Below are 27,182 nucleotides of genomic sequence, written 5' to 3'. Positions count from 1 at the left end.
GCACTCCGGGGTCTCCCTTTGTCCAGGGCGCACCCTGCATGGCCGCCACATGTGCGTCCGCCACGTGGGTAGGCCCCTGCACTCTGGGTCTCCTTTCACCTGGAGACCGTACTGGGTGGCTACTTGCAGTGCTTCTTTGCTCCGGGCCCCTGGTTGCGGCCCATTTGTAGCCTTATTGCTGTTCTTGCTCTGGTCCTATTCTTCCCCCCATCCCTGTGCGCCCTCATGTCCCGATCCCTCCCTTTCCCCCCTTATCTCCCCTTTCCCGTGTTCCCCTCTTTTGTCCCTCTTCCCCTAGCCCCTATCCCCATTTGCTCCCCCATCCTTGTTGTGTATTCTCCCCCTCCCTGCCTGGCAGCATTCCCCCTGTTGGGGGAGCGCCACGGCCCTACTCTGCTGCATACGCCCGGCATGAGCTTTCCCGCTCATGCGGTGGCCCTCGTCCCAGGAGTTACTGTGTCGCTTCTCCTTCGCCCACTCTTGGTAGTTACTGACTGTTCTTTCCCCGTCTTACCCTGCACTCCTCTCGCTTGCCCCTTTGCTTTTCGCTTCTCCGCTGTGTTCGTTCTTTTGGACAAGATCCCGATTTCCGACACTTCCGGTTGCGGCGATGACCAGCTGAGTCGCACGTTTCGGCACCTCCCGTTTTAACAAACTTTTGGGCTCTTGTCAGGAGCCCCAATGGAAATTTTTCACGGCCAAACACAGTGTGAGGCAATAAAGGAAGGAGTTCCCCCGGGTGTGGATGGAAAGAAGCGATAGTAGTGGCCAGATTGCGGAGGATCCTCTGGAGCAGCGGCAGAGAAGAGAAGGGAGTAGCAAGATGGCGGCTGAGGGAGCCCAGATGGTATGGGACCCGGAACAGCAGGAGTTCCTCCGGCGATGTGTGGAGGAGCTCAAGAAGGAGGTGCTGGCGCCGATGTTGCTGGCGATTGAGGGATTGAAGGAGACGCAAAAGACCCAGGAGATGGAGCTCCGTGGAGTGAAGGCAAAAGCAGCCGAGAATGAAGACGAGATACAGGGCTTGGTGGTGAAGACGGAGACGCACGAGGCACTACAGAAGCACTACATAAGAGGTGTATAGAAAGGCTGGAAGCCCTGGAAAATAGCTCGAGGAGGAAGAATTTAAGGATTTTGGGTCTTCCCGAAGGGTCAGAGGGAGCGGATGTTGGGGCGTATGTGAGTACGATGCTCCATACTTTAATGGGAGCTGAGGCCCCGACGGGCCCCCTGGAAGTGGAGGGAGCATACCGGGTCCTCGTGAGAAGACCGAAGGCAGGGGAAATACCGCGAGCAATAGTGGTGAGGTTCCACCGCTACAAAGACAGAGAGATGGTCCTGAGATGGGCTAAGAAGACACGGAGTAGCAGGTGGGAGAACACGGTGATCCGCGTGTATCAAGATTGGAGTGTGGAGGTGGCGAGAAGGAGGGCGAGTTTCAATCGGGCCAAGGCGGTGCTCCACAGGAAAAAAGTGAAATTTGGAATGTTGCAGCCGGCAAGACTGTGGGTTACACACAAGGGCAAACACCACTACTTCGAGACGGCGGAGGAGGCGTGGGCATTTATTCAAGAAGAGAAGTTGGACTAGATTTGAGGAATGGATGTTTGGAAAGAAGTAGCGAGGTGGTGGCAAGGAATTGTAAAGGGGGGAGAGGGGGAGGGCTTATCTGTAAAAATGTTGGACGGGAGAATTTTTTCTCCCCCACCCCCGGGGGGGGGGGGGGGGGGCACGAAGAAAGGTGGGCGCCGGTGGGGAAGGGGACAGGGAAGGGGAGAGGGAACTGCGCCATTAGGGGTGGGGCCGAGGGGGAAGCGCGGGCTTTTCTCCCGCGCTACGGAAATTGTGGCGGGAAAAGTGGGCGCAGGAAGAAAGGGGGCCCCACACGCAGGGAGGCCAAGGGTAAACGGGGGAAGCCGAGGTCAGCCAGAGTTTGCTGACTCCCGGAAGCAATATGGGGGGAGCAATCAAGCTAGAAGGGAATCTAGCGCGGGGTGGGGGGGATTAACTGGGTTGCTGCTGCTGAGGGTAAGGGGGAGCTGATATGGGATGGGATGGTCGAGACGGGAGGGCGCCGTCTGGGGGACAAACGGGTGCGTGGGACCCGGGTGAGTCGACGATGGGGGGGGGGGGGGTAAAGGGCCCCCCAACCCGGTTGATCACGTGGAACGTGAGAGGGTTGAACGTGCCGATTAAGAGGGCAAGGGTATTTGCGCACCTAAAGAGGCTGAAGGCGGATGTGGTTATGCTTCAAGAGACGCACCTGAAAGTGGCGGATCAGGTCAGATTAAGGAAAGGATGGGTGGGACAGGTTTTCCACTCAGGATTAGATGCGAAAAATAGAGGGGTGGCAATACGGTGGGGAAACGGGTACTGTTTGAGGCTAAGACCATAGTGGCGGACAGTGGGGGCAGGTACGTGATGGTGAGTGGCAGATTGCAAGGTGAGGCGGTGGTGCTGGTGAACGTATATGCCCCGAACTGGGATGACGCGGGTTTTATGAAGCGTATGTTGGGGCGCATCCCGGACCTAGAGATGGGAAATTTGGTATTGGGGGGGGACTTCAACACGGTGCTGGACCCAGGGCTGGACCGGTCCAGATCTAGGACCGGGAGGAGGCCGGCAGCGGCCAAGGTGCTTAAGGGGTTTATGGAGCAGATGGGAGGAGTAGATCCCTGGAGATTTGCTAGACCGAGGAGTAAGGAGTTTTCCTTTTTCTCCCACGTCCATAAAGTATACTCCCAGATAGACTTTTTTGTCCTGGGAAGGGCGCTGATCCCGAAAGTTGCAGGAACGGAATATTCGGCTAGCCGTTTCAGATCACGCCCCACACTGGGTGGATCTGGATCTAGGAGAGGATAAGGAGCAGCGCCCACTTTGGAGATTAGACATGGGACTGTTGGCAGATGAGGTGGTATGTGGAAGGGTGAGGGGATGTATTGAAAGGTACCTAGAGGTCAACGATGATGGAGAGGTCCAGGTGGGAGTTGTATGGGAGGCGCTGAAAGCGGTGGTTAGGGGGGAGCTGATTTCCATAAGAGCCCACAAGGGGAAAGAAGAGGGTAAAGAAAGGGAGAGATTGATCGGGGAGATTCTGAGGGTGGATAGGCAATATGCGGAGGCCCCGGATGAAGGGTTATACAGGGAAAAACGGAGACTACAGACGGAGTTTTACCTGCTGACCACGGGTAAGGCGGAGACGCAGTGGAGGAAGGCACAGGGAATACAATACGAGTATGGGGAAAAGGCGAGCCGACTGCTGGCCCAACAACTTAGGAAGAGGGGGGCGGCGAGAGAGATCGGAGGAATTAGGGACGAGGAGGGAAGGATGGAACAGAGGGCGGAGTAGGTGAACAGGGTGTTTAAGTCATTCTATGAGAGGCTGTATAAGTCCCAACCCCCGGAGGGGAAAGAGGGAATGATGCACTTCTTGGACCAGTTGGAGTTCCCGAGGGTTGAGGAGCAGGAGGTGACAGGTCTGGGAGCGCAGATTGAGGTGGAGGAGGTGGTAAAAGGAATCGGGAAAATGCAGGCAGGAAAGGCCCCGGGACCAGATGGGTTCCCGGTGGAATTTTACAGGAAATATGTGGACCTACTGGCCCCACTCCTGGCGAGAACCTTCAATGAGGCTAAGGAAAGGGGGACACTACCCCCGACGATGTCGGAGGCGACGATATCGTTGATCCTGAAACGAGACAAAGACCCGCTGCAGTGCGGGTCATACAGGCCCATCTCCCTCCTAAATGTAGACGCCAAGTTACTGGCCAAGGTGATGGCGACTAGGATAGAGGACTGTGTCCCAGGGGTGGTACATGACGACCAGACAGGGTTTGTTTAAGGGAGGCAATTGAATGCCAACATACGAAGGTTGCTGGGGGTAATGATGATGCCCCCACCGGAGGGGGAGGCGGAGATAGTGGTGGCGATGGATGCAGAGAAGGCATTCGATAGAATGGAGTGGGACTACCTGTGGGAGGTACTGAAGAGATTTGGATTTGGAAAGGGGTTCATCAGATGGGTTCAGCCCCTGTACGGGGCCCCGGTGGCAAGCGTGGTTACAAACAGGCAACGATCCGACTATTTCCGATTACATAGGGTCACAAGACAGGGGTGTCCCTTGTCCCCGTTACTGTTCGCGTTGGCAATCGAGCCATTGGCCATAGCGCTGAGGGGCTCTAAGAAGTGGAGAGGGGTGCTTAGAGGAGGAGAGGAACATCGGGTGTCATTATATGCGGATGATCTGCTGCTATATGTGGCGGACCCAGTGGAGGGGATGCCTGAGATAATGCAGACACTCAGGGAGTTTGGAGAGTTCTCGGGATACAAATTGAACATGGGAAAGAGTGAACTATTTGTGATGCACCCTGGGGAACAGGGCAGGGGAATAGACGATCTGCCGCTGAGGAGAGTAGCAAGGGACTTTCGATATCTAGGGATCCAGGTGGCTAGGAACTGGGGAACCTTGCATAAACTTAACTTGACACAACAGGTAGAGCAGATGGAGGAGGACTTTAAAAGGTGGGACATGGTGCCCCTGTCATTGGCGGGCAGGGTACAGGCGGTCAAAATGGGGGTCCTCCCAAGGTTTCTTTTTGTGTTTCAGTGCCTCCCCATACTGATTACAAAGGCCTTCTTCAAGAAAGTGGATAGGAGTATTATGAACTTTGTGTGGGCTGGAAAGACCCCAAGGGTAAAGAGGGGTTCCTGCAGCATAGGAGGGACAGAGGGGGACTGGCACTGCCGAGTCTGAGTGATTACTATTGGGCTGTCAACGTGTCTATGATATGTAAGTGGATGAGGGAAGAAGCAGGAGCGGCGTGGAAAAGGCTGGAGATGGCGTCCTGTAGGGGAACAAGTTTAAAAGCACTGGCGACGGCGCCGTTACCGTTTTCCCCGAAAAAATACACCACAAACCCAGTGGTGGTGGCGACTTTGAAGATTTGGGGGCAGTGGAGATGACATAGGGGGGTGACGGGTGACTCGGTGTGGTCCCCGATAAGGAACAACCACAGGTTCGTCCCGGGAAGGATAGATGGGGGATTCCAACCTTGGCAACGAGCAGGAATTGTGAAATTGAAGGACTTGTTCTTGGACGGGACGTTCGCGAGTCTGGGAGCACTGGTAGAAAAATACGAGTTGCCACCTGGGAATGCCTTCCGATATATGCAAGTGAGGGCATTTGCAAGGCAACAGGTGAGGGAATTTCCGCAGCTCCCGGCGCAGGGGATCCAGGACAGATTGATCTCGGGGGCATGGGTCGGTGATGGTAAAGTGTCCGATATATACAGAGAAATGAGAGACGAGGGGGAGACGATGGTAGAGGAGCTAAAGGGTAAATGGGAGGAGGAGCTGGGGGAAGAGATTGAGGAGGGGCTGTGGGCAGATGCCCTAAGTAGGGTAAATTCCTCGTCCTCGTGTACCAGGCTCAGCCTGATCCAATTCAAGGTTCTACACAGGGCGCATATGACGGGAGCAAGGCTGAGTAGATTTTTTGGAGTGGAGGATAGGTGCGGGAGGTGCGCGGGAAGCCCGGCGAACCACACCCACATGTTTTGGTCATGTCCAGTATTGCATGGGTTCTGGGTGGGTGTGGCAAGAGTGATCTCAAAGGTGGTGGGGGTCCGGGTCGAACCAAGCTGGGGGTTGGCTATATTTGGGGTTGCAGAAGAGCCGGGTGTGCAGGAGGCGAGAGAGGCCAATGTTTTGGCCTTTGTGTCCCTAGTAGCCCGGCGAAGGATTCTACTTCTGTGGAAAGAAGCTAAACCCCCGGGCGTGGAGGCCTGGATAAACGACATGGCAGGGTTTATAAAATTGGAGCGAATAAAGTACGCACTAAGAGGTTCGGCTCAGGGGTTCACCAGGCGGTGGCAACCGTTCCTTGACTATCTCGCAGAGCGATAAGGGAAAACAGGAAAGACAGCAGCAGCAACCCAGGGGGGAGGAGGGGGGGTGGGTAGGGGAGGGTACATGTGGGCCCTTGTTTTTTTTGTTCTTTTCCATGCTAGTTGTTTATAATTATATTTATTTTTTCAATGTTACTATTTCTTTTTCTGCACTTGTTGTTAGTTAATATATTGTTTAAATAACGGTCAATGTACATTTTGTTACAAAGTTGTAAAAATGGAAAATTCTTTCTGATCGAAAAACTTTAATAAAATATATATTTTTTTAAAAAGAGGAATAAAAAAAAAAAATCCCGATTTCCCACGTGAGGCTATTATTTCCCCCTATTAAAGTTGGGCAATGGATTGCTATGCCATTTTGGCGAATTATCGTTGAAACGTGGCTATTTATCATGCCCACGGGAAGAGAGCCATCTAACGTGCAACTGTTCAGCATATCGTCATCACCGGAAGTCAATATATATATTTATATACACAAACACACATGTAAGCAGCATAGGCAAGGACTTCTACAGCGGGTTCTGAAGCAGGTGAGGGGGGGCATACAATTGCATGGACGGGTTTCCTTCCACCATCCCACCCTCACCAATCTGGCTGCAATTTTACGCCAGTAGGGGCAGGAAGCTCTCAGCCCTCACACACTCCCATGCCCCATCCATGCCAACCTACGCCACCCATGTCTTCTATCTACCCCCGCCAATGTCTCCTCATACTCCCAATGCTCCCATCGTCATGGCCTTTTATAACTTATGCCAACTTAGTGTCAACTCATGCAAACCCATAACCCCCATCCACCACTGTTTTCCCTTACCCCCTCCATGCCAACTCACCCAATATCTTTGACAGTTCATTGCCAGCTTGACAGATCTTTGTCAAGTGTGACTGTTCCAATGAGTTTCTCATGTTTACCTTTAACAATCCTAGTTCCAGGATTTTCAGCTTGACAGAGAAAGCTTCTCTTTCAAGTGCCTGGGGCTTTTCACAGTAACTTCATTTGAAGCCTACTTGTGACAATAAGCGGTTTTCATTTTCATTTCATTTCATTTGATTTCTTTGTTACAGCACAAATCTGAATCTCTGTCTATTCTATCAAGTCTCTCATATATTCAAGGACCTCTATCAGGTTACCCTTCAAATTGGAGAACTCCGCTGATTATCCATTTCTGTTAAAAGAGCAACACAAAAGATCCTGATGTAAAGGGGATAAGTATGGGTGTCACGGAAGCACGGTGGTTAGCACAGTTGCTTCACATTTCCAGAGTCCCAAATTCGATTCCCGGATTGGGTCACTGTCTGTGCGGAGTCTGCATGTTCTCCCCGTGTCTGGGAGGAAACCGGGTGCTCCGGTTTCCTCCCATAGTTCAAAGATGTGCAGGTTAGGTGGATTGGCCATGCACAACTTGCCCTTAGGTTAGGTAGGGTTGCTGGGTTACGGGGTTACGGGGATAGGGTGGAAGTGTGGCCTTCAGTAGGGCATTCTTTCCAAAAGCTGATGCAGACTCGATGGCCAAATGGCTTCCTTCTGCACTGTAAATTCTATGACTCTATGATCAAATGACTTTAAGGTCCTACAACCACAAGGATATTGCAAAATGGTTCTTGTTGTGATTTGTGTGTACGTGTGTGTGTGTGTGTGGGTAGAGTTATTTACCAACATTTAGATTATTTCTGGTAAGACAATCAATTACAGGCCAGTCAGTGATGGGGACAGTTCTAGAAACGATAATTGTGACAAAGTTAATAGTCACTGGTGCAAGTGTGGGTTAATTAAAGAAAGCCAGCATGGGTTTGTTGAGGAAAAATCATGATTAACTAAACTTGTGTGACTTTGATAAGTTAACGGGAGGGTTGATGAGGGTAATGCTGTTGATGTGATGTATATGGACTTCCAAAAGATTTTTGATAACATGCCACACAGCAAACATGCAAGCTAAGTTACAGCTCCTGGAATAAAAGGGAGATCAGCAACATGGATATGAAATTGGTTGAGTGACAGGAAAATAAGTTTCTTTCTGGACTGGAGGAAGGTGTATATTGGAGCTCCCCAGGAATCAATGTTGGTATCCCTGCTATTCATATCAAGGTTGGCCACTATCCGTGTGGAGTTTGCACATTCTCCTGGTGTTTGCGTGGGTTTCGCCCCCACACCCAAAGATGTGCAGGCTAGGTGGATTGGCCACGGTAAATTGCCCCTTAATTGGAAAAGATTAATTGGGTACTCTAAATTTATATTAAAAAAACAATTCATATCAAAGTTAATGGCCCAGACCTTGGTGTACTGGTCACAATTTCAAAATTTGCAGAGGATAGAGAATTTGGAGGTGAAATATGAGGATAGTGTAGAACTTTAAAAGAACAGAGGTTGGTGGAGTGGGCAGATAGGTGGAAGAAAGAATTTAATGCATAGAAATGTGAAGTGATTCATTTTGGACAAAAGAACACAGAGAGACAATATAAAATTAAAGCCGTAATTCTAAAGGGAGCGCAGGAGCAGAGGAGTCAGGGTATGCATATATGTGTGCAAATCTTTCAAAATGGCAAGACAGTTTGAGTGAGTGATTAATAAAGAATATGACATCCTGGACTTTATTCATTAGTGCATAAATCAAGGAAGTTATGTTAAACCTGTACAACACACTGGTTTATCCTCAAGTGGAATATTGTGTCCAGTTCCGGACACCGTTCTTTAGGAAGTATATGAAGACATTAGAAAGAAAGGTAGGGAGAAGGTTCACGAGATTGGTTCCAGGGACGCAGAACTTTGTACATAGATCAGAAAAGTTGGGACTGTTCTCCTTGGAGAAGGGAGAGGGATGTGAATAGTGTAGAGATAGGGAGAAACACTTTCGAAGCGAGAACAAAATGGAACAGGTTTATGATAAGTGGCAACAGAAACAATGGTGACATGAAGAAAAATCTCTTCACTCAGTAAATGGTTAGGACCTGGAATGCACTGTCTGAGAGTGTGGCAGAGGCTTTCGAAAGGGAATTAGATCATTACCTAAAAAAAGGAAAACATTGCAGCGCTGGAGGGAAAATGCAGGGAAGTGTCATTAGGCAAATTGCTCCTGCAGGAGTGTCATAATATACACCAGTATATCATGGTGCAGACACACACACACACACTGATGGTCATGCAGTGTGACCAATCAGCATACACAACACCGCAGCCAATCACCAATGAGAGCACATACACTATAAAGACAGGGGACAGTAGAGTTCCCGCTCTTTCAGCCAGTATCAGCCAGCTCACAGCCTGCAACACAGACATTCACCATCTGCTGAGTGCATCACCTGGTTAGGACTAGGCAAAGGTCAACAGTTAAAGCATTTACCCACAGTTCAAGTATTTTAATATAGTTAACTTATAATAAAAGAGAGTTGCACCACTTCCAGTGTTGGTGACCTGTTTGTGATCCAGAACACCCAACACATCAAGGAGGACCAGCAGTCATGGGCAGAATGGCATCCTTGTGTACCATAATCAAGAGTAAGGGGTCCGCGCACACACAGCATTGCTTTGCTAATGTCTCCTTTTGCTCCATTTTCTGGGGATGGATCTAGAACATTGGAAACATAGGAAGCCCCGAACTGCCCTCTCCCGAATCATAGGGGCCGGTCATCTACTCTTTAGTAGAGATGCCTGGCCAAACCTGTCCAGGTGAAATAACTACGACCCTGAAAATCAGAAACAGCCACTGACTCAAAAATCAAACACAGTCATCCTGGCTGCAGAACAGTATACTATAGATTATCTTAACTTGAATCTTTTCCAATAAAATGGTGCATCAACAGGTAATGCCATGGGAAGCTCATGATATGATGTATATATTAGAGTTAAAAGAAAGAATATCTAAATCAGGACACAGCAATATAATCCCATCTAATATTTCAACTAATCCCATACAATATTCCAGTTAATTACAATACAATACTCCAACTGATCCCATATAATTCTCAAACTGATCCTATCACAACACTCTATTGGACATCTCGGAGTGATGGACAGTGACTAAGGGTTCATTGCCAAACATTTTTTCCTCATGAAACAATAGACTTGGGAGGTCAACAGGATGGTTTTGAAGTATTAGGTGAGAGGAGCACAAATAGCTCATCTTCTATTTGAAAAATGTTCAAGCAAGGAAATAAGTGACAGTTATGTCTTTAACCATGGCTGATTAAGTGTAACTTTAGGGGTTTTAAACACAGATGGAGGAATCTATTGACTGTCGTGTAGAAAGAGAATGATTGATAAAGCCTGCTCTGGAAAAGGGTTAAGACCCGTTTCGTCAGGAAGTCTTGTTTGAGGGAAATAGCTGGCAATGTGATCAGACTGTCTTCAAAGAATTTAGGAATAATTAGGTAATAATAAGGTTTCGTCTGTGACATCTATCTTTGATGTAGGCAAAATAGAAAGGAATATGTTTTTCACCAACTCATTGTTTGAACATGAAGGCAAAAAATTACTTTTGATTCCTGATTGTGTTTCATCCCAGAAAATGAAGTCTGTTCCATCTTATACTATAGATAGAAGTGATCCAATACAATGCTCCCCTGTGAAGTCTAAATTTATAAGTGTTGCAATGCAATAATGTGTTGCTAACAACAGGTTTGTTGTGATTGTGTTACAGTAACTGTTGGAACTTTCTGTGGGAGAACAGTCTGTTCTTCAACATTAATTTGCCCAGTTATATTCACAATTGGCTGCTAGTTTCAGGTAAGCTCCCCATTTCACTGGTATCAAGACAACAGTGATCAGTGCTAATTACATGTCTTTCATGGGTTACTTAACTGAGCGGCAATAATTTTTTTTTAAAAATAATTTTTATTCAGGTTTTCATAAAATATCAATAACAAAATGAAAAAGGAACCCAACAAGGTTAAGTACAAAACACAGTCCAAAAAAGCAGCCCTCCATACCCCCCTCCCCCCTGTACATAAATAATAAATTAACATTAACACCCCGACTTAACACAACAGGTATATGCACCCCCTCAGACCCCCCAGTGTAAATAACAAAAACAATAATAAAGTAAACCCCCCCCCCCGCCCCCCCCCGAGTTGCTGCTGCCATTGACCAATGGCTACCGTTCTGCAAGGAAGTCTAAGAACGGTTGCCACCACCTATAGAACCCTTGTACCGGTCGATACCCTCTCAAGGCCTTTAAAAGCACTTGTCTTTGCAGGGGCAGGCCAGTCGATTTCGGCGGGAGAACAGTTGGTGAGTCAGTTTCAGCGGGAGCAGTGCGGAAGTGGCTGCTGGGAGGTAAGTCTGTCCTTTAAAAGCACTTGTCTTTGCAGGGGCAGGCCAGTCGATTTCGGCGGGAGAACAGCTGGTGAGTCAGTTTCAGCGGGAGCAGTGCGGAAGTGGCTGCTGGGAGGTAAGTCTGTCCTTTGAAAGCACTTGTCTTTGCAGGGGCAGGCCAGTCGATTTCGGCGGGAGAACAGCTGGTGAGTCAGTTTCAGCGGGAGCAGTGCGGAAGTGGCTGCTGGGAGGTAAGTCTGTCCTTTAAAAGCATTTGTCTTGGCAGGGGCAGGCCAGTCGATTTCGGAGGGAGAACCGCTGGTGAGTCAGTTTCAGCGGGAGCAGTGCGGAAGTGGCTGCTGGGAGGTAAGTCTGTCCTTTAAAAGCACTTGTCTTTGCAGGGGCAGGCCAGTCGATTTCGGCGGGAGAACAGCTGGTGAGTCAGTTTCAGCGGGAGCAGTGCGGAAGTGGCTGCTGGGAGGTAAGTCTGTCCTTTAAAAGCACTTGTCTTTGCAGGGGCAGGTCAGTCGATTTCGGCGGGAGTGGAGCTGGCTGGTTAGTCAATTTCAGCAGGAGCTGAGAATTAAAAAAAAAAAAATTAGTGTTTTAGGCGGGAACAGGAAGTCGACCCGCGGACGCCTGGGAAGACCCTCACCAATAAATTCTGGTGGAGAGGAAACCCGAGACACTACACGTGTAGTGTTTCCCACCCGCCCTCCTCCTCTAACCTAATAATAAAACCCATTGGTGTGAGGTAAGTACCATATTTTATTCTATTATATTATTATTTTTTATAAAAAATTTAATTTAGTTGTTAGCCAGATCTTGGTAGAAAGTTAGAGGAATGGCAGGGAAGGGAGTGCAATGTTCCTCCTGCAGGATGTTTGAGGTGAGGGATGCAGTTAGTGTCCCTGCTGATTTTACCTGCAGGAAGTGCTGCCATCTCCAGCTCTTCCAAGACCGAGTTAGGGAACTGGAGCTGGAGTTGGAAGAACTTCGGATCATTCGGGAGGCAGAAGGGGTCATAGATAGCAGCTTCAGGGAATTAGTTACACCAAAGATTGGAGATAGGTGGGTAACTGTAAGAGGGACTGGGAAAAAGCAGTCAGTGCAGGGATCCCCTGCGGTCGTTCTCCTGAGAAACAAGTATACCGCTTTGGATACTTGTGGGGGGGGGGGGGACTTACCAGGGGTAAGCCATGGGGTACGGGCCTCTGGCACGGAGTCTGTCCCTGTTGCTCAGAAGGGAAGGGGGGAGAGGAGCAGAGCATTAGTAATTGGGGACTCTTTAGTCAGGGGCACAGATAGGAGATTGTGTGGGAGCGTGAGAGACTCACGTTTGGTATGTTGCCTCCCAGGTGCAAGGGTACGTGATGTCTCGGATCGTGTTTTCCGGGTCCTTAGGGAGAGGGGAAGCAGCCCCAAGTCGTGGTCCACATTGGCACTAACGACATAGGTAGGAAAGGGGACAAGGATGTCAGGCAGGCTTTCAGGGAGCTAGGATGGAAGCTCAGAACTAGAACAACAGAGTTGTTATCTCTGGGTTGTTGCCCGTGCCACGTGATAGTGAGATGAGGAATAGGGAGAGAGAGCATTTAAACACGTGGCTACAGGGATGGTGCAGGCGGGAGGGATTCAGATTTCTGGATAACTGGGGCTCTTTCTGGGGAAGGTGGGACCTCTACAGACAGGATGGTCTACATCTGAACCTGAGGGGCACAAATATCCTGGGGGGGAGATTTGTTAGTGCTCTTTGGGGGGGTTTAAACTAATGCAGCAGGGGCATGGGAACCTGGATTGTAGTTTTAGGGTAAGGGAGAATGAGAGTATAGAGGTCAGGAGCACAGATTTGATGTCGCAGGAGGGGGCCAGTGTTCAGGTAGGTGGTTTGAAGTGTGTCTACTTCAATGCCAGGAGTATACGAAACAAGGTACGGGAACTGGCAGCATGGGTTGGTACCTGGGACTTCGATGTTGTGGCCATTTCGGAGACATGGATAGAGCAGGGACAGGAATGGATGTTGCAGGTTCCGGGGTTTAGGTGTTTTAGTAAGCTCAGAGAAGGAGGCAAAAGAGAGGGAGGTGTGGCACTGCTAGTCAAGAGCAGTATTATGGTGGCGGAGAGGATGCTAGATGGGGTCTCTTCTTCCGAGGTAGTATGGGCTGAAGTTAGAAACAGGAAAGGAGAGGTCACCCTGTTGGGAGTTTTTTATAGGCCTCCTAATAGTTCTAGGGATGTAGAGGAAAGGATGGCGAAGATGATTCTGGATAAGAGCGAAAGTAACAGGGTAGTTATTATGGGAGACTTTAACTTTCCAAATATTGACTGGAAAAGATATAGTTCGAGTACAATAGATGGGTCGTTTTTTGTACAGTGTGCGCAGGAGGGTTTCCTGAAACAATATGTTGACAGGCCAACTAGAGGCGAGGCCACGTTGGATTTGGTTTTGGGTAATGAACCAGGCCAGGTGTTGGATTTAGAGGTAGGAGAGCACTTTGGGGACAGTGACCACAATTCGGTGACGTTTATGTTAATGATGGAAAGGGATAAGTATACACCGCAGGGCAAGAGTTATAGCTGGGGGAAGGGCAATTATGATGCCATTAGACGTGACTTGGGGGGGATAAGGTGGAGAAGTAGGCTGCAAGTGTTGGGCACACTGGATAAGTGGGGCTTGTTCAAGGATCAGCTACTGCGTGTTCTTGATAAGTATGTACCGGTCAGGCAGGGAGGAAGGCGTCGAGCGAGGGAACCGTGGTTTACCAAGGAAGTGGAATCTCTTGTTAAGAGGAAGAAGGAGGCCTATGTGAAGATGAGGTGTGAAGTTTCAGTTGGGGCGATGGATAGTTACAAGGTAGTGAGGAAGGATCTAAAGAGAGAGCTAAGACGAGCAAGGAGGGGACATGAGAAGTATTTGGCAGGAAGGATCAAGGAAAACCCAAAAGCTTTCTATAGGTATGTCAGGAATATGCGAATGACTAGGGAAAGAGTAGGACCAGTCAAGGACAGGGATGGGAAATTGTGTGTGGAGTCTGAAGAGATAGGCGAGATACTAAATGAATATTTTTCGTCAGTATTCACTCAGGAAAAAGATAATGTTGTGGAGGAGAATGCTGAGCCCCAGGCTAATAGAATAGATGGCATTGAGGTACGTAGGGAAGAGGTGTTGGCAATTCTGGACAGGCTGAAAATAGATAAGTCCCCGGGACCTGATGGGATTTATCCTAGGATTCTCCGGGAGGCCAGGGAAGAGATTGCTGGATCTTTGGCTTTGATTTTTATGTCATCATTGGCTACAGGAATAGTGCCAGAGGACTGGAGGACAGCAAATGTGGTCCCTTTGTTCAAAAAGGGGAGCAGAGACAACCCCGGCAACTATAGACCGGTGAGCCTCACGTCTGTAGTGGGTAAAGTCTTGGAGGGGATTATAAGAGACAAGATTTATAATCATCTAGATAGGAATAATATGATCAGGGATTGTCAACATGGCTTTGTGAAGGGTAGGTCATGCCTCACAAACCTTATTGAGTTCTTTGAGAAGGTGACTGAACAGGTAGATGAAGGTAGAGCAGTTGATGTGGTGTATATGGATTTCAGCAAAGCGTTTGATAAGGTTCCCCACGGTAGGCTATTGCAGAAAATACGGAGGCTGGGGATTGAGGGTGATTTAGGGATGTGGATCAGAAATTGGCTAGCTGAAAGAAGACAGAGGGTGGTGGTTGATGGGAAATGTTCAGAATGGAGTACAGTCATAAGTGGAGTACCACTTGCTGTTGCTGTTGCTGTTGCTGTTTGTCATTTTTATCAATGACCTAGAGGAAGGCGCAGAAGGGTGGGTGAGTAAATTTGCAGACGATACTAAAGTCGGTGGTGTTGTCGACAGTGTGGAAGGATATAGCAGGTTACAGAGGGATATAGATAAGCTGCAGAGCTGGGCTGAGAGGTGGCAAATGGAGTTTAATGTAGAGAAGTGTGAGGTGATTCACTTTGGAAGGAATAACAGGAATGCGGAATATTTGGCTCATGGTAAAGTTCTTAAAAGTGTGGGTGAGTAGAGGGATCTAGGTGTCCATGTACATAGATCCCTGAAAGCTGCCACCCAGGTTGATAGGGTTGTGAAGAAGGCCGATGGAGTGTTGGCCTTTATTGGTAGAGGGATTGAGTTCCGGAGTTGGGAGGTCATGTTGCAGCTGTACAGAACTCTGGTACGGCCGCATTTGGAATATTGCGTACAGTTCTGGTCACCGCATTCTAGGAAGGACGTGGAGGCTTTGGAGCGGGTGCAGAGGAGATTTACCAGGATGTTGCCTGGTATGGAGGGAAAATCTTATGAGGAAAGGCTGATGGACTTGAGGTTGTTTTCGTTGGAGAGAAGAAGGTTAAGAGGAGACTTAATAGAGGCATACAAAATGATCAGGGGGTTGGATAGGGTGGACAGTGAGAGCCTTCTCCCGTGGATGGAAATGGCTGGCACGAGGGGACATAACTTTAAACTGAGGGGTGATAGATATACCCTCACCATCTCCCCCACCAGCCTCTCTCTCTCCCCCCGCTCCCTCCTCCCCTTGTGGGCCCTAATGGAGATCAGCTCTCCCCTAACCACCGCCTTCAGTTCTTCCCATACCATCCCCACTCGGACCTCCCCGCTATCGTTGGCCTCCAGGTACCTCTCTATACTTCCTCGGACACGCTCACTCACCTCCTCATCCGCCAACAGCCCCACCTCCAAGCGCCACAACGGGCGCTGGTCCCTCTCCTCCTCCAGCTCTAAGTCCACCCAACGCGGGGCGTGATCCGAAATGGCTATCGCCGAGTACTCGGTATCCTCTACTCTCGCTATCAGCGCCCTGCTCAGAATTAAAAATTTGATCCGGGAATAAGCCTTATGGACATGTGAGGAAAATGAAAATTCCCTAGCCCCCGGCCTTGCAAATCTCCAAGGGTCCACCCCTCCCATCTGGTCCATAAACCCCCTCAGCACTTTAGCCGCCGCCGGCTTCCTACCCGTCCTAGACCTGGAGCGATCCAGTGCCGGATCCAACACCGTGTTAAAGTCTCCCCCCATTATCAGGCCCCCCATTTCCAAGTCTGGGATCCGACCCAATATGTGCCGCATAAAACTCGCATTGTCCCAATTCGGGGCATACACATTGACCAGTACCACCCTCCCTCCCTGCAGCTTACCACTTACCATTACGTACCTACCGCCATTGTCTGCCACAATGCTCGACGCCTCGAATGACACCTTCTTTCCCACCAAGATCGCCACCCCCCAATTTTTGGCATCCAGCCCCGAATGAAACACCTGACCTACCCACCCTTTCCTCAATCTTACCTGGTCTGCCACCTTCAGGTGTGTCTCCTGGAGCATAACCACATCTGCCTTCAGCCCCTTCAAGCGCGCAAACACGCGGGCCCGCTTGACCGGCCCGTTCAGACCCCTTACATTCCAGGTTATCAGCCGGATCAGGGGGCTACCCTCCCCACCCTCCCCTGCCGATTAGCCATAACCCCTCCTCGTCCAGCCACGTGCCCGCATCCCACGCCCGGCCCGTTCCCCACGGCGGCAGATCCCCGTTCCGACGCCCCCCCCCACTCGCTCCAGATCCCCCCTGACCATAGCAGCAGCAACTCACCTGAGCACACACTCCCAATCAGCGAACCGATGAAACCGCACCAGCACCGCCCGCGGAGGCTCGTTAGCCTTGGGCCTCCTCGCCAGCACATTATGGGCCCCTTCCAGCTCCAGGGGCCCCTGGAAGGACCCCGCTCCCATCAGCGAGTTCAACATGGTGACCACATAGGCCCCCATGTCGGGCCCCTCCAACCCCTCCGGGAGGCACAGAATCCGCAGATTTTTCCGTCTCGTACGATTCTCCATCTCCTCGAACCGCTCCTGCCATTTCGTGTGGAGCGACTTGTGCGCCTCCACCTTTACCACCAAGCCTAAGATCTCGTCCTCGTTGTCGGAGATCTTTTGTCGGGCCTCGCGGATCGCCACCCCCTGGGCCGTCTGTGTCTCCAGCAGCTTATCGATAGAAGCCTTCATCGGCTCAAGCAGGTCCGCTTTAATCTCTCTGAAGCAGCACTCGATAACCTCCTGTTGCTCCTGCGGCCACTGCATCCACGCTGCCTGGTCTCCGCCCGCCACCATTCTGTTCTTCTTCCCTCGCACCCTCTTCGGGTCCACCACCACCTTTTTAGTCGCCCCGCTCCTGGTAAAAGCCATATACTGTCGGGGGACTATTGTAATCTCCTTCCCACACCAGGAAATGTCGAAATAATTCCGTTGGGGGCCCTGAAAGGAGCCCAAAAGTCCGTTTTTTGCGGGAGCCGCCGAATGTGCGACTTAGCTCCGCATAGCCGCAACCGGAAGTCTGAGCGGCAATAATACAACTGGGCTATAATACAAAAAGACTGCACTGGAACAGGTTGTTTAGAGTTTCCACCAAATTAACAGACTGTTCAATATTTGTAACATCATCCAATCTCTGAACTGGAACCGTTAGCACATTATAATTCAACTCACTCCATTTGCCTGTCTTCCTTTCCCTGTAGATCATTAGGTCTGTCTATCCTTAACTTCATCTGTCTCTGACTGACCCATCTGCTCTCCTCAATTTATCACAAGACCAAATCTATGCTGACAAGACATTGCAGTTCTGGGCGTCATAGAACATAAAACATTATAGCGCAGTACAGGCCCTTCGGCCCTCGATGTTGTGCCGACCTGTGAAACCACTCTAAAGCTCATCTACACTATTCCCTTATCGTCAATATGTCTATCCAATGACCATTTGAATGCCCTTAGTGTTGGCGAGTCCACTATTGTAGCAGGCAGGGCATTCCACGCCCTTACTACTCTCTGAGTAAAGAACCTACCTCTGACATCTGTCTTATATCTATCTCCCCTCAATTTAAAGCTATGTCCCCTCGTGCTAGACATCACCATCCGAGGAAAAAGGCTCTCACTGTCCACCTTATCCAATCCTCTGATCATCTTGTATGCCTCAATTAAGTCACCTCTTAACCTTCTTCTCTCTAACGAAAACAGCCTCAAGTCCATCAGCCTTTCCTCATAAGATCTTCCCTCCATACCAGGCAACATTCTGGTAAATCTCCTCTGCACCCTTTCCAATGCTTCCACATCCTTCCTGGCGACCAGAATTGCACGCAATACTCCAAATGCGGCCGCAACAGAGTTTTGTACAACTGCAACATGACCTCATGGCTCCAAAATTCAATCCCTCTACCAATAAAAGCTAACACACCGTATGCCTTCTTAACAACCCTCCCAACCTGGGTGGCAACTTTCAGGGATCTATGTACATGGACACCGATATCTCTCTCTCATCCACACTGCCAAGAATCTTACCATTAGTCCAGTACTCTGTCTTCCTGTTATTCCTTCCAAAATGAATCACCTCACACTTTTCTGCATTAAACTCCATTTGCCACCTCTCAGCCCAGCGCTGCAGCTTATCTATGTCCCTCTGTAACTTGTAACATCCTTCCACACTGTCCACAACTCCACCTACTTTAGTGTCATCTGCAAATTTACTCATCCATCCTTCTACGCCCTCAACCAGGTCATTTATAAAAATGACAAACAGCAGTGGCCCCAAAACAGATCCTTGTGGTACACCACTAGTAACTGGACTCCAGTCTGAACATTTCCCATCAACCACCACCCTTTGTCTTCTTCCAGCTAGCCAATTTCTGATCCAAACTGCTAAATCACCCTGAATCCCATGCCTCCATATTTTCTGCAGCAGCCTACCGTGGGGAACCTTATCAAACACTTTACTGAAATCCATATACACCACATCAACTGCTTTACCCTCATCCACCTGTTTGGTCACCTTCTCAAAGAACTCAATAAGGTTTGTGAGGCACAACCTACCCTTCACAAAACCGTGTTGACTATCTCGAATCAAGTTATTCCTTTCCAGGTGATTATACATCCTATCTCTTATAAACCTTTCCAAGATTTTTCCCACAACAGAAGTAAGGCTCACTGGTCTATAGTTACCGGGGTGGTCTCTTCTCCCCTTCTTGAACAAGGGGACAAGATTTGCTATCCTCCAGTCTTCTGGCACTATTCCTGTAGACAAAGATGACTTAAAGATCAAAGCCAAAGGCTCAGCAATCTCCTCCCTAGCTTCACAGAGAATCCTAGGATAAATCCCATCCGGCCCAGGGAACTTATCTATTTTCACACTTTCCAGAATTGCTCCTCCTTATGAACCTCAAGCCCTTCTAGTCTAGTAACCTGAATCTCAGTATTCTCCTTGACAACATTGTCATTTTCCTGTGTGAATGCTGATGAAAAATATTCATTTAGCACCTCTCCTATCTCCTCAAGCACAACTTCCCACTACTGTCCTTGACTGGCCCTAGTCATTGGTTTATTCCTAACATATCTATAGAAAGCTTTAGGGTTATCCTTGATCCTACCTGCCAAAGACGTCTCATGTCCCCTCCTGGCTCTTCTTAGCTCTCTCTTTAGGTCCTTCCTAGCTAACTTGTAACTCTCGAGCGCCCTAACTGAACCCTCATGTCTCATCTTTACATAAGCCTCCTTCTTCCTCTTGACAAGTGTTTCGACTGCTTTAGTAAACCACGGTTCCCTTACTCGACCACTTCCTCCCTGCCTGACAGGTACATACTTATCAAGGACACGCAGTAGCTGTTCCTTGGACAAGCTCCACATTTCCATTGTGCCCATCCCCTGCAGTTTTCCTCTCCATCCGATGCATCCTAAGTCATGCCTCATCGCATCATAATTGCCTTTCTCCCAGATATAACTCTTGCCCTGCGGTATATACCTATCCCTTTCCATCACTAAAGTAAACGTAATCGAATTGTGGTCACTATCACCAAACTGCTCACCTACCTCCAAATCTAACACCTGGCCTGGTTCATTACCCAGTACCAAATCTAATATGGCCTTGCCTTACGTTGGCCTATCTATATACTGTGTCAGGAAACCCTCCTGCACATATTGCACAAAAAGGACCCATCAAACTATAGCGTTTCCAGTCAATATTTGGAAAGTTAAAGTCCCCCATAACAACTTGCTTTCGCTCCTATCCAGAATCATCTTTGCAATCCTTTCCTCTACATCTCTGGAACTTTTCAGAGGCCTATAGAAAACCTCTCCTTTCCTGTTTCTAATCTCAGCCCATACTACCTCAGTAGACGAGTCCTCATCAAACATTCTTTCTGCCACCGTAATACTGTCCTTGACTAACAATGCCACCCCTCCCCCTCTTTTACCACCTTCCCTGAGCTTACTGAAATGTCTAAACCCCGGCACCTGCAACAACCATTCCTGTCCCTGCTCTATCCATGTCTCCAAAATGGCCACAACATCGAAGCCCCAGGTACCAACCCATGCCGCAAGTTCACCCACCTTATTCCGGATGTTCCTGGCATTGAAGAAGACACACTTTAAACCACCTTCCTGCCTGCCGGTACACTCCTGAAACTTTGAAACCTTACTCATGACCTCACTACTCTCAGCCTCCTGTATACTGGAGCTACAATTCAGGTTCCCAAGCCCCTGCTGAACTAGTTTAAACCCTCCCGAAGACCATTAGCAAATTTCCCCCCCAGGATATTGGTACCCCTTTGGTCCAGGTGTAGACCATCCCGTTTGTAGAGGTCCCACCAACCCCAGAATGAGCCCCAATTATCCAGAAATCTGAAACCCTCCCTCCTGCACCATCCCTGTAGCCAAGTGATCAACTCCTCTCTCTCCCTATTCCTCGACTCGCTATCACGTGGCACGGGTAACAACCCAGAGATAATAACTCTGTTTGTCCTAGATTTAAGTTTCCACCCTAGCTCCCTGAATTCCTGCCTTACATACCTATCCCTTTTCCTACCTATGTCGTTGATACCTATGTGGACCACGACTTGGGGCTGCTCCCCCTCCCCCTTAAGGATCCCGAAAACACGATCCGAGGCATCACCCACCCTGGCACCTGGGAGGCAACACAGATTCGTTTCCACAGAATCTCCTATCTATTCCCCTAACTATGGAGTCTCCAATAACTTATGCTCTACTCCTCTCCCCCCTTCCCTTCTGAGCAACAGGGACAGACTCTGTGCCAGAGACCTGTACCCCATGGCTTACCCCTGGTAAGTCCCCCCCCCCCCCAACAGTATCCAAAGCGGTATACTTGTTACTAAGGGGAACGTCCACAGGGGATCCCTGTACTGACTGCTTCCTCCCAGCCCCTCTCACTGTCACCCATCTATCTTTATTCTTCGGAGTAACTACATTCCTGAAGCTTCTATCTATGACCACCTCTGCCTCCCGAATGATCCGTAGTTCATCCAGCTCCAGCTCCAGTTCCCTAACGCAGTTTCTGAGGAGCTGGAGAAGGATGCACTCCCCACAGATGAAATCAGCAGGGACACTGACGGCGTCCCTCACCTCAAACATTCTGCAGCAGGAACATTGCACTACCTTCCCTGCCATCCCCTCTAGATAAAAAAAGAAAAAGAAGGAAAGAGCTTACCTGTTATTCACTCCCCTTCTCAGCAAGCTATCACTCAGCAACCTTTGCGCCCCGCAGGATAACACCTGAGGGAAAATAAAAGAAAAACTACTTCCCAGTCACCGGCCAATCCCTTACCTGCAGGCTGTGATGTCACGGTTCAACTTCTTTCTATTCCTACCTGCCCTCGAGCCTTTCTCTTGATCTTTAAAATGGTTGTTTTTTTGGGGGTTAGAGGAATGGGGAGGGAGGGAAACACTCCCTCATGGTGGCACAGTGGTAGCACGGCTCCCTCACGGCGCCAAGGACCCGAGTTTGATCCCGGCCCCAGGTTACTGTCCATGTGGAGTTTGCACATTCTCCCTGCATCTGCGTCGGTCTCACCCCCACAACCCAACGATATATAAGGTAGGGGATTGGCCACGCTAAATTGTACCTTAATTGGAAAAACTTTTAAATAGACATTATAGATCTGAGATAATCTTTTTCTCTCAGGGCCGGACAGTGTAATATTTTGTGTCACTAGTTCAGTATGTCTGCCCCCTCAGTGGGTGTAAAGAAAAATCCCATGGTGCCATTTTGAAAAATAGCCCCTGCTCTCCAATTTTATCCTCAATTTGGCTGATGTCTTTCCTACATTACCAACAGTAACTACACTTTGAAGTAAGTCATTGGTTGTCCAGTGTTTTACAACAACATGAGGGCTGTGCCAGGCCCTGTATCAATGCAGGTCTTCACACTCCTCTCCTCCTTCAGGATCCTCTGACTAAAAATCTCCCCTCTGACCAATCTGTGGCCATGAAGTGTGGCATCGCCATGGTCTTTGCACAGAGGGTGCTGGCAGGGAATAATGATCAAGTTATTTTTTTAAAAGTTGCCAGGACCACCAGCGGGTGAGAACTGACACCGCCAGGGTTTCAGTTCTGATGAAGGGTCATCGATGGACCTGAAACATTAACTGTTTCACTCTACAGGTGCTGCCACGCACCTGCCGAGACTCTCCAACACGCTCAGAATTTTTTTCCCTTACAGTGTCAGGAGCTGACTGACAGACCAACGCAGCATGATCTATTTTTAGCCAGGTTGGTTAAAATCTTCAAATTATCTGCAGGTTAAAATAAACTGGATTGATTTACACAATGTCTGTTCCAGAAAAAACAACAGTGTTCTGTTCTGAACACAATAGAAATAAGAAAGTAGCACAAACGTTTGAAAAATCTTTGTCCATTGCACAGGGAAAGCTGATATTTCACATGCACTGATGTATTTCACCAACCCCCCTCCCCCCCCCATCCCCCTCTTGTGTTGCCCCTATTGGGGCAGAGTGGGTGACAGTACTCACAGACACAGTGTAGAGATAGGTAAACAGCAACACCCTGGGTGGACGATTCATGCTCCGACTGTACCTCCAGGAAAGGGTCTCGGGCTGGTTGATACAGGGAGCACAGGGTAATCGGCGGAATCTCTCTCCTCTCTCCTCCCTCTCTATCTGCCAAGCGACACTCCTCCACACGAGGGAATGTTGTTGTGAAAGTGACGGGAGCGGAGAGTCACAGCAGCGAAGTGAACAGTTTCGAGCCAGACTGACGAATGAGTTAACAGAATCGAGACCAGGTCTACAGTAGCTGGAAGTAAAGAATCGAGACATCTGGAATCAGCATTCTAAGCACCCCCTCCCAATTTGATCAGGTTTAATTTCAGACAGAATTAACCTATGTAACTTCCCTCCCCCTCCCAATTTTATCAGATTAATTTAAAACAGAATTAAACTGTCTAACCGCCCCCACCCCGCAAAATCATTGTATCAGGTTTAATTTAAGGCAGAATTGAATTGCCTAACCACCCCCCAACGTTCATCAGTTTGGACCCAGAACTGATAGGAACACACAGCAGTGTGCTGGAATAGTTATTTCCATTTCTGGAATGAATCATAGAATTTACAGTGCCATTCGGCCCATCGAGTCTGCACCGCCCCTTGGCAAGAGCACCCCACTTAAGCCCACCCCTCCACCCTATCCCCGTATATCAGTAACCCCATCCAACCTTTTTGGACACTAAGGGTAATTTATCATGGCCAATCCACCTAACCTGCCACCTTTGGACTGGAAGGAAACCAGAGCACCCGGAGGAAACTCACGCAGACATGGGGAGAACGTGCAGGTTTTGCACAGATTGTGACCCAAGCCGGGAATCGAACCTGGGACCCTGGAGCTGTGAAGCAACTGTGCTAACCACTGTGCTACCGTGCTGTCCACTCGCCTCCTTCCTCTAATTGTAAATTCAGAAGTATTTCTCGGTTTCAGAGATCAGTCTCTGCAGACATATACAGTAAATTCTTCTCTTCGCCTATTGAGCAACACAGGCGTTAATCGAGGAGTTAAATCATTGACACTGACAACAAAATAAAACAAGGTAGGGATGAACCTGCCTCTTCCTTGAGTTTTGATGGGGCAAAGTTAAGAGTGGGTAAGCACTTCTTTACCCCCAGTAACCATTATGGATCACAATCCTTTATGCAATGCTGTTAGAACAGGACCTACAACCTTGTTAAGGTAAAGAAAACAAAGACTTGTTGGGCAGAAAGAAAAACTTGGAAATTACTGGTACTGGTCCGAATTGGACTAGTCTTGTATGCAGGGGAGGTTATGATGGATCTGTATAAAATGTTCGTTAGGCCAGAGCTAGTGTATTGAGTGGAATTCTGGTCGCCACACTACAGGAAGGATGTGGTTGAATTTGAGAGGGTGTAGAGGAGATTCACCAGGATGCTGCCTGGGCAGGAGCGTTTCAGTTATGAGGAGAGGCTGGTTAGACTGGGGTTGTTTTCCCGAGAGCAGAAAAGGCTGAGGGGGGACCTGATTGAGGTGTACAAAATTATGAAGGACTTAGATAGGGTAGATAGGAAGGAACTTTTCCCCTTAGTAGAGGGGGCAATAACCAGGGGGCATATATTTAAGATAAGGGCAGGAGATTTAGAGGGGATTTGAGGAAAAGCTTTTTCATCCAGAAGGTGGTGAGAATCTAGATCTTACTGCCTGAAAGGGCGGTAGAGGTGGGAACCCTCCCAACATTTAAGAAGCATTTAGATGAACACGTGAAATGCCAGAGCATTCAAGGCTACAGACCAAGTGATGGAAAATGGGATTAGAATAGATCGGTGCTTGATGGTCAGCACAGACACAATGGACCGAAGAGCCTCATTCTGTGTTCTGAAGCTCTATGATCTTACGCTCTAGTTTGGATCACATCTTACTGATTTTCCTTTCCCTTTTGGAGGGGGGACGGGGGGGGGGAGGGTGATGGCAGAAGATATTTTGCCTAAAATAATCTATTCCCTTCCCAAATGATCTGTCTGATCCATTTTTGCATGTTGCTTCAAGTATCCAAGATGTCCCCAACCTTTCATGCCTGACCTTTGGAAGGTTCCGGGTTCCGCTCCCGTGCAGAGAAATTAGATCAAAATCTGGCTGATGGTTTAGTGCAGTACTGAGGGAGTGCACCACTCTCTGAGATGCTATCTTTTGAACAAGATGTTAAACGGAGACACTATCTGCCCTGTCAGGTGGATGTTAAAGATCCCACAGCATTATGTTGACAAACAGAAGAGGGTTAATCCCCAATGTCATGGCCAATATTTATTCCTCAACCAGCAGCTAAATCTGGTCGTTATCACCAAACTGTTGAGGGATCTTCCTGTGCATAAATTGGTTACCTGTTTCCTAAATTACTAATCTGGGTTTCAGAATGATCGTTATGCCTCACGAGAGCGAATGAGATTTCGCAAGACGTTGCGATCTAGACCCTGCCTACAATGGGCAGGATGCAGACATGCACAGCTAAGTGAGCTTAAAATTTCACTTAACTCTGCCGACGCCAGATCCAGCCGGCTCACGGGATTTATCGGCCTCGTGGAGGAGACCCCAGCACTGTTTAGCACTGGTTGCCACAAAGGGGGACCAAGCAGAATGGCACTTGGGGGGGGGGGAGGGTCTCCCTGGTGATCGGACGCCCCTGGTTGGTATCTAGGAAGGGTGTCACCCTGTCAGTGCAACATGGGCAATCTGCCATTGCCAGCTGGGTGCCATTCTGGCACTGCCAGGTTGTCCGGGGCACTGCCAGGGTGTCAGACTGGCTGTGCCAAGGTGCCAGATGGCATTTTGCCCATGCTGGGGATTCGGCTTGGGGGTCCACTGCCTGTATGAGGTGGGGTGCAGGGGGCTGGAGAACCTTCCAACAGGTGAGTTGGTGAATAGGGGGTCTGGGGATCGCGAGGGAGGGTCGAGGGCAGGCCGTCTCAGTGCAGGAAATGCGGCTGAATGCAGCCCCGGCGGGGTTTTCCCCACTGTGGCCCGAAATAAAAATGCCATTAGAGAGCGGAGCCATTCCCAGCGCTACAAGCGCCAGGAATGAGCCCTCTAATCCCGCCCAGAATAGACTCTGCTTTTTTTTCATCAGGTCGTGCCCATTAGCTCTGACTCTCTCTGCACAGATGCTGCCAGAGCTGCTGAGGTTATCCAGAATTTTCTGTTTTTATTTCAAGTGAATGGGGTGTGTGTTTTGCACAGGGGTTCCACCTTGGTGAGCAGAACATGATTTATTGATAGATGCCCTCAGGAAGAAAAGTTCCCCATTCTGGAATGTTCCTTTGGAACATTGCAGTTATAGCCGGAGATAATTAAATGGTGAAATTCTATATGTTAACATGATTCTACTCAATTGCTTATTCAGCAGAATGATTGCTTCTGTGCAAGCAAAGAATTACATTTATAACGCATGTACCCAGCTCTCCAACTGCCCCAAAGCTCTTGAAGTACTTGCGAAGTGTATTCACTGCTGTAATGTAGAGAAATCCATCAATGTGCCCATATCAAATCGATAAATAGGCAGCTAATGAAAATGAATGAATGAAAATCGCTGTTATGAGTGATGTTGGTTGTGGAATAAATATTGGTGTACACAATTATGAGGTACATAGATAGGTAGATAGGAAGGAGCTTTTCTCCTTAGTGGGGCCATTAACCAAGGGGCTTATAGTTAAGGTAAGGGCAGGAGATTTAGAGGGGATTTGAGGAAAAGCTTTTCCACCCAGAGGTTGGTGGGAATCTGGAACTCACTGCCTGAAAGGGTGGTGGAGGCGGGAATCCTCCCAACATTTAAGAAGCATTTAGATGAGCACTTGAAATGTCACAGCAAACAAGGCTATGAAACAAATGCTGGAAATGGCATTAGAATAGATAGGTGCTTGATAGCCAGCACAGACACGATGGGCTAAAGGGCCTCTCTTTGTGCTGTAAAACTCCAGGGGAATGATTTTGAGCCCTCTCTCTCTGCCCGTGAGAAACGTGGTGCAGAAGCAAAATCTGGAGAGAATTGAAAAATGTGATTCTCTCCAGCATATTTGGTTTTTGAAATTTTCATCCCCACCCCCTTTCTGGTGGAGTTGTGTGAATCCCTCCCCGGGAAGCTCACTTTGATACGTTCGCAAGCACTCTCTCCAGACCTTCCCCCCTCATGGAATATTCACTG

At 48.8% G+C, this 27,182-nt stretch overlaps 1 protein-coding gene across 1 annotated transcript in view; it reads right to left on the bottom strand.

Annotated features, from left to right (window-relative positions):
* The window catches only part of LOC140398357 (vasoactive intestinal polypeptide receptor-like), a 380,360-nt gene extending 357,224 nt beyond the window's left edge, over positions 1 to 23,136 (bottom strand). The window contains exon 1 of the mRNA XM_072486947.1: positions 22,999 to 23,136. Coding sequence (XP_072343048.1) covers positions 22,999 to 23,049 — 51 coding nt within the window. The 5' untranslated portion in view covers positions 23,050 to 23,136. The remainder of the gene's footprint in view (positions 1 to 22,998) is intronic.
* Between the last annotated feature and the right edge of the window lie 4,046 nt (positions 23,137 to 27,182).

Source organism: Scyliorhinus torazame, chromosome 21, assembly GCF_047496885.1.
Source record: "Scyliorhinus torazame isolate Kashiwa2021f chromosome 21, sScyTor2.1, whole genome shotgun sequence".
Taxonomy (NCBI): Eukaryota; Metazoa; Chordata; class Chondrichthyes; order Carcharhiniformes; family Scyliorhinidae; genus Scyliorhinus; species Scyliorhinus torazame.
Note: the sequence above shows the minus strand (reverse complement) of the source record. Positions and strands in the feature narration are given on the sequence as shown.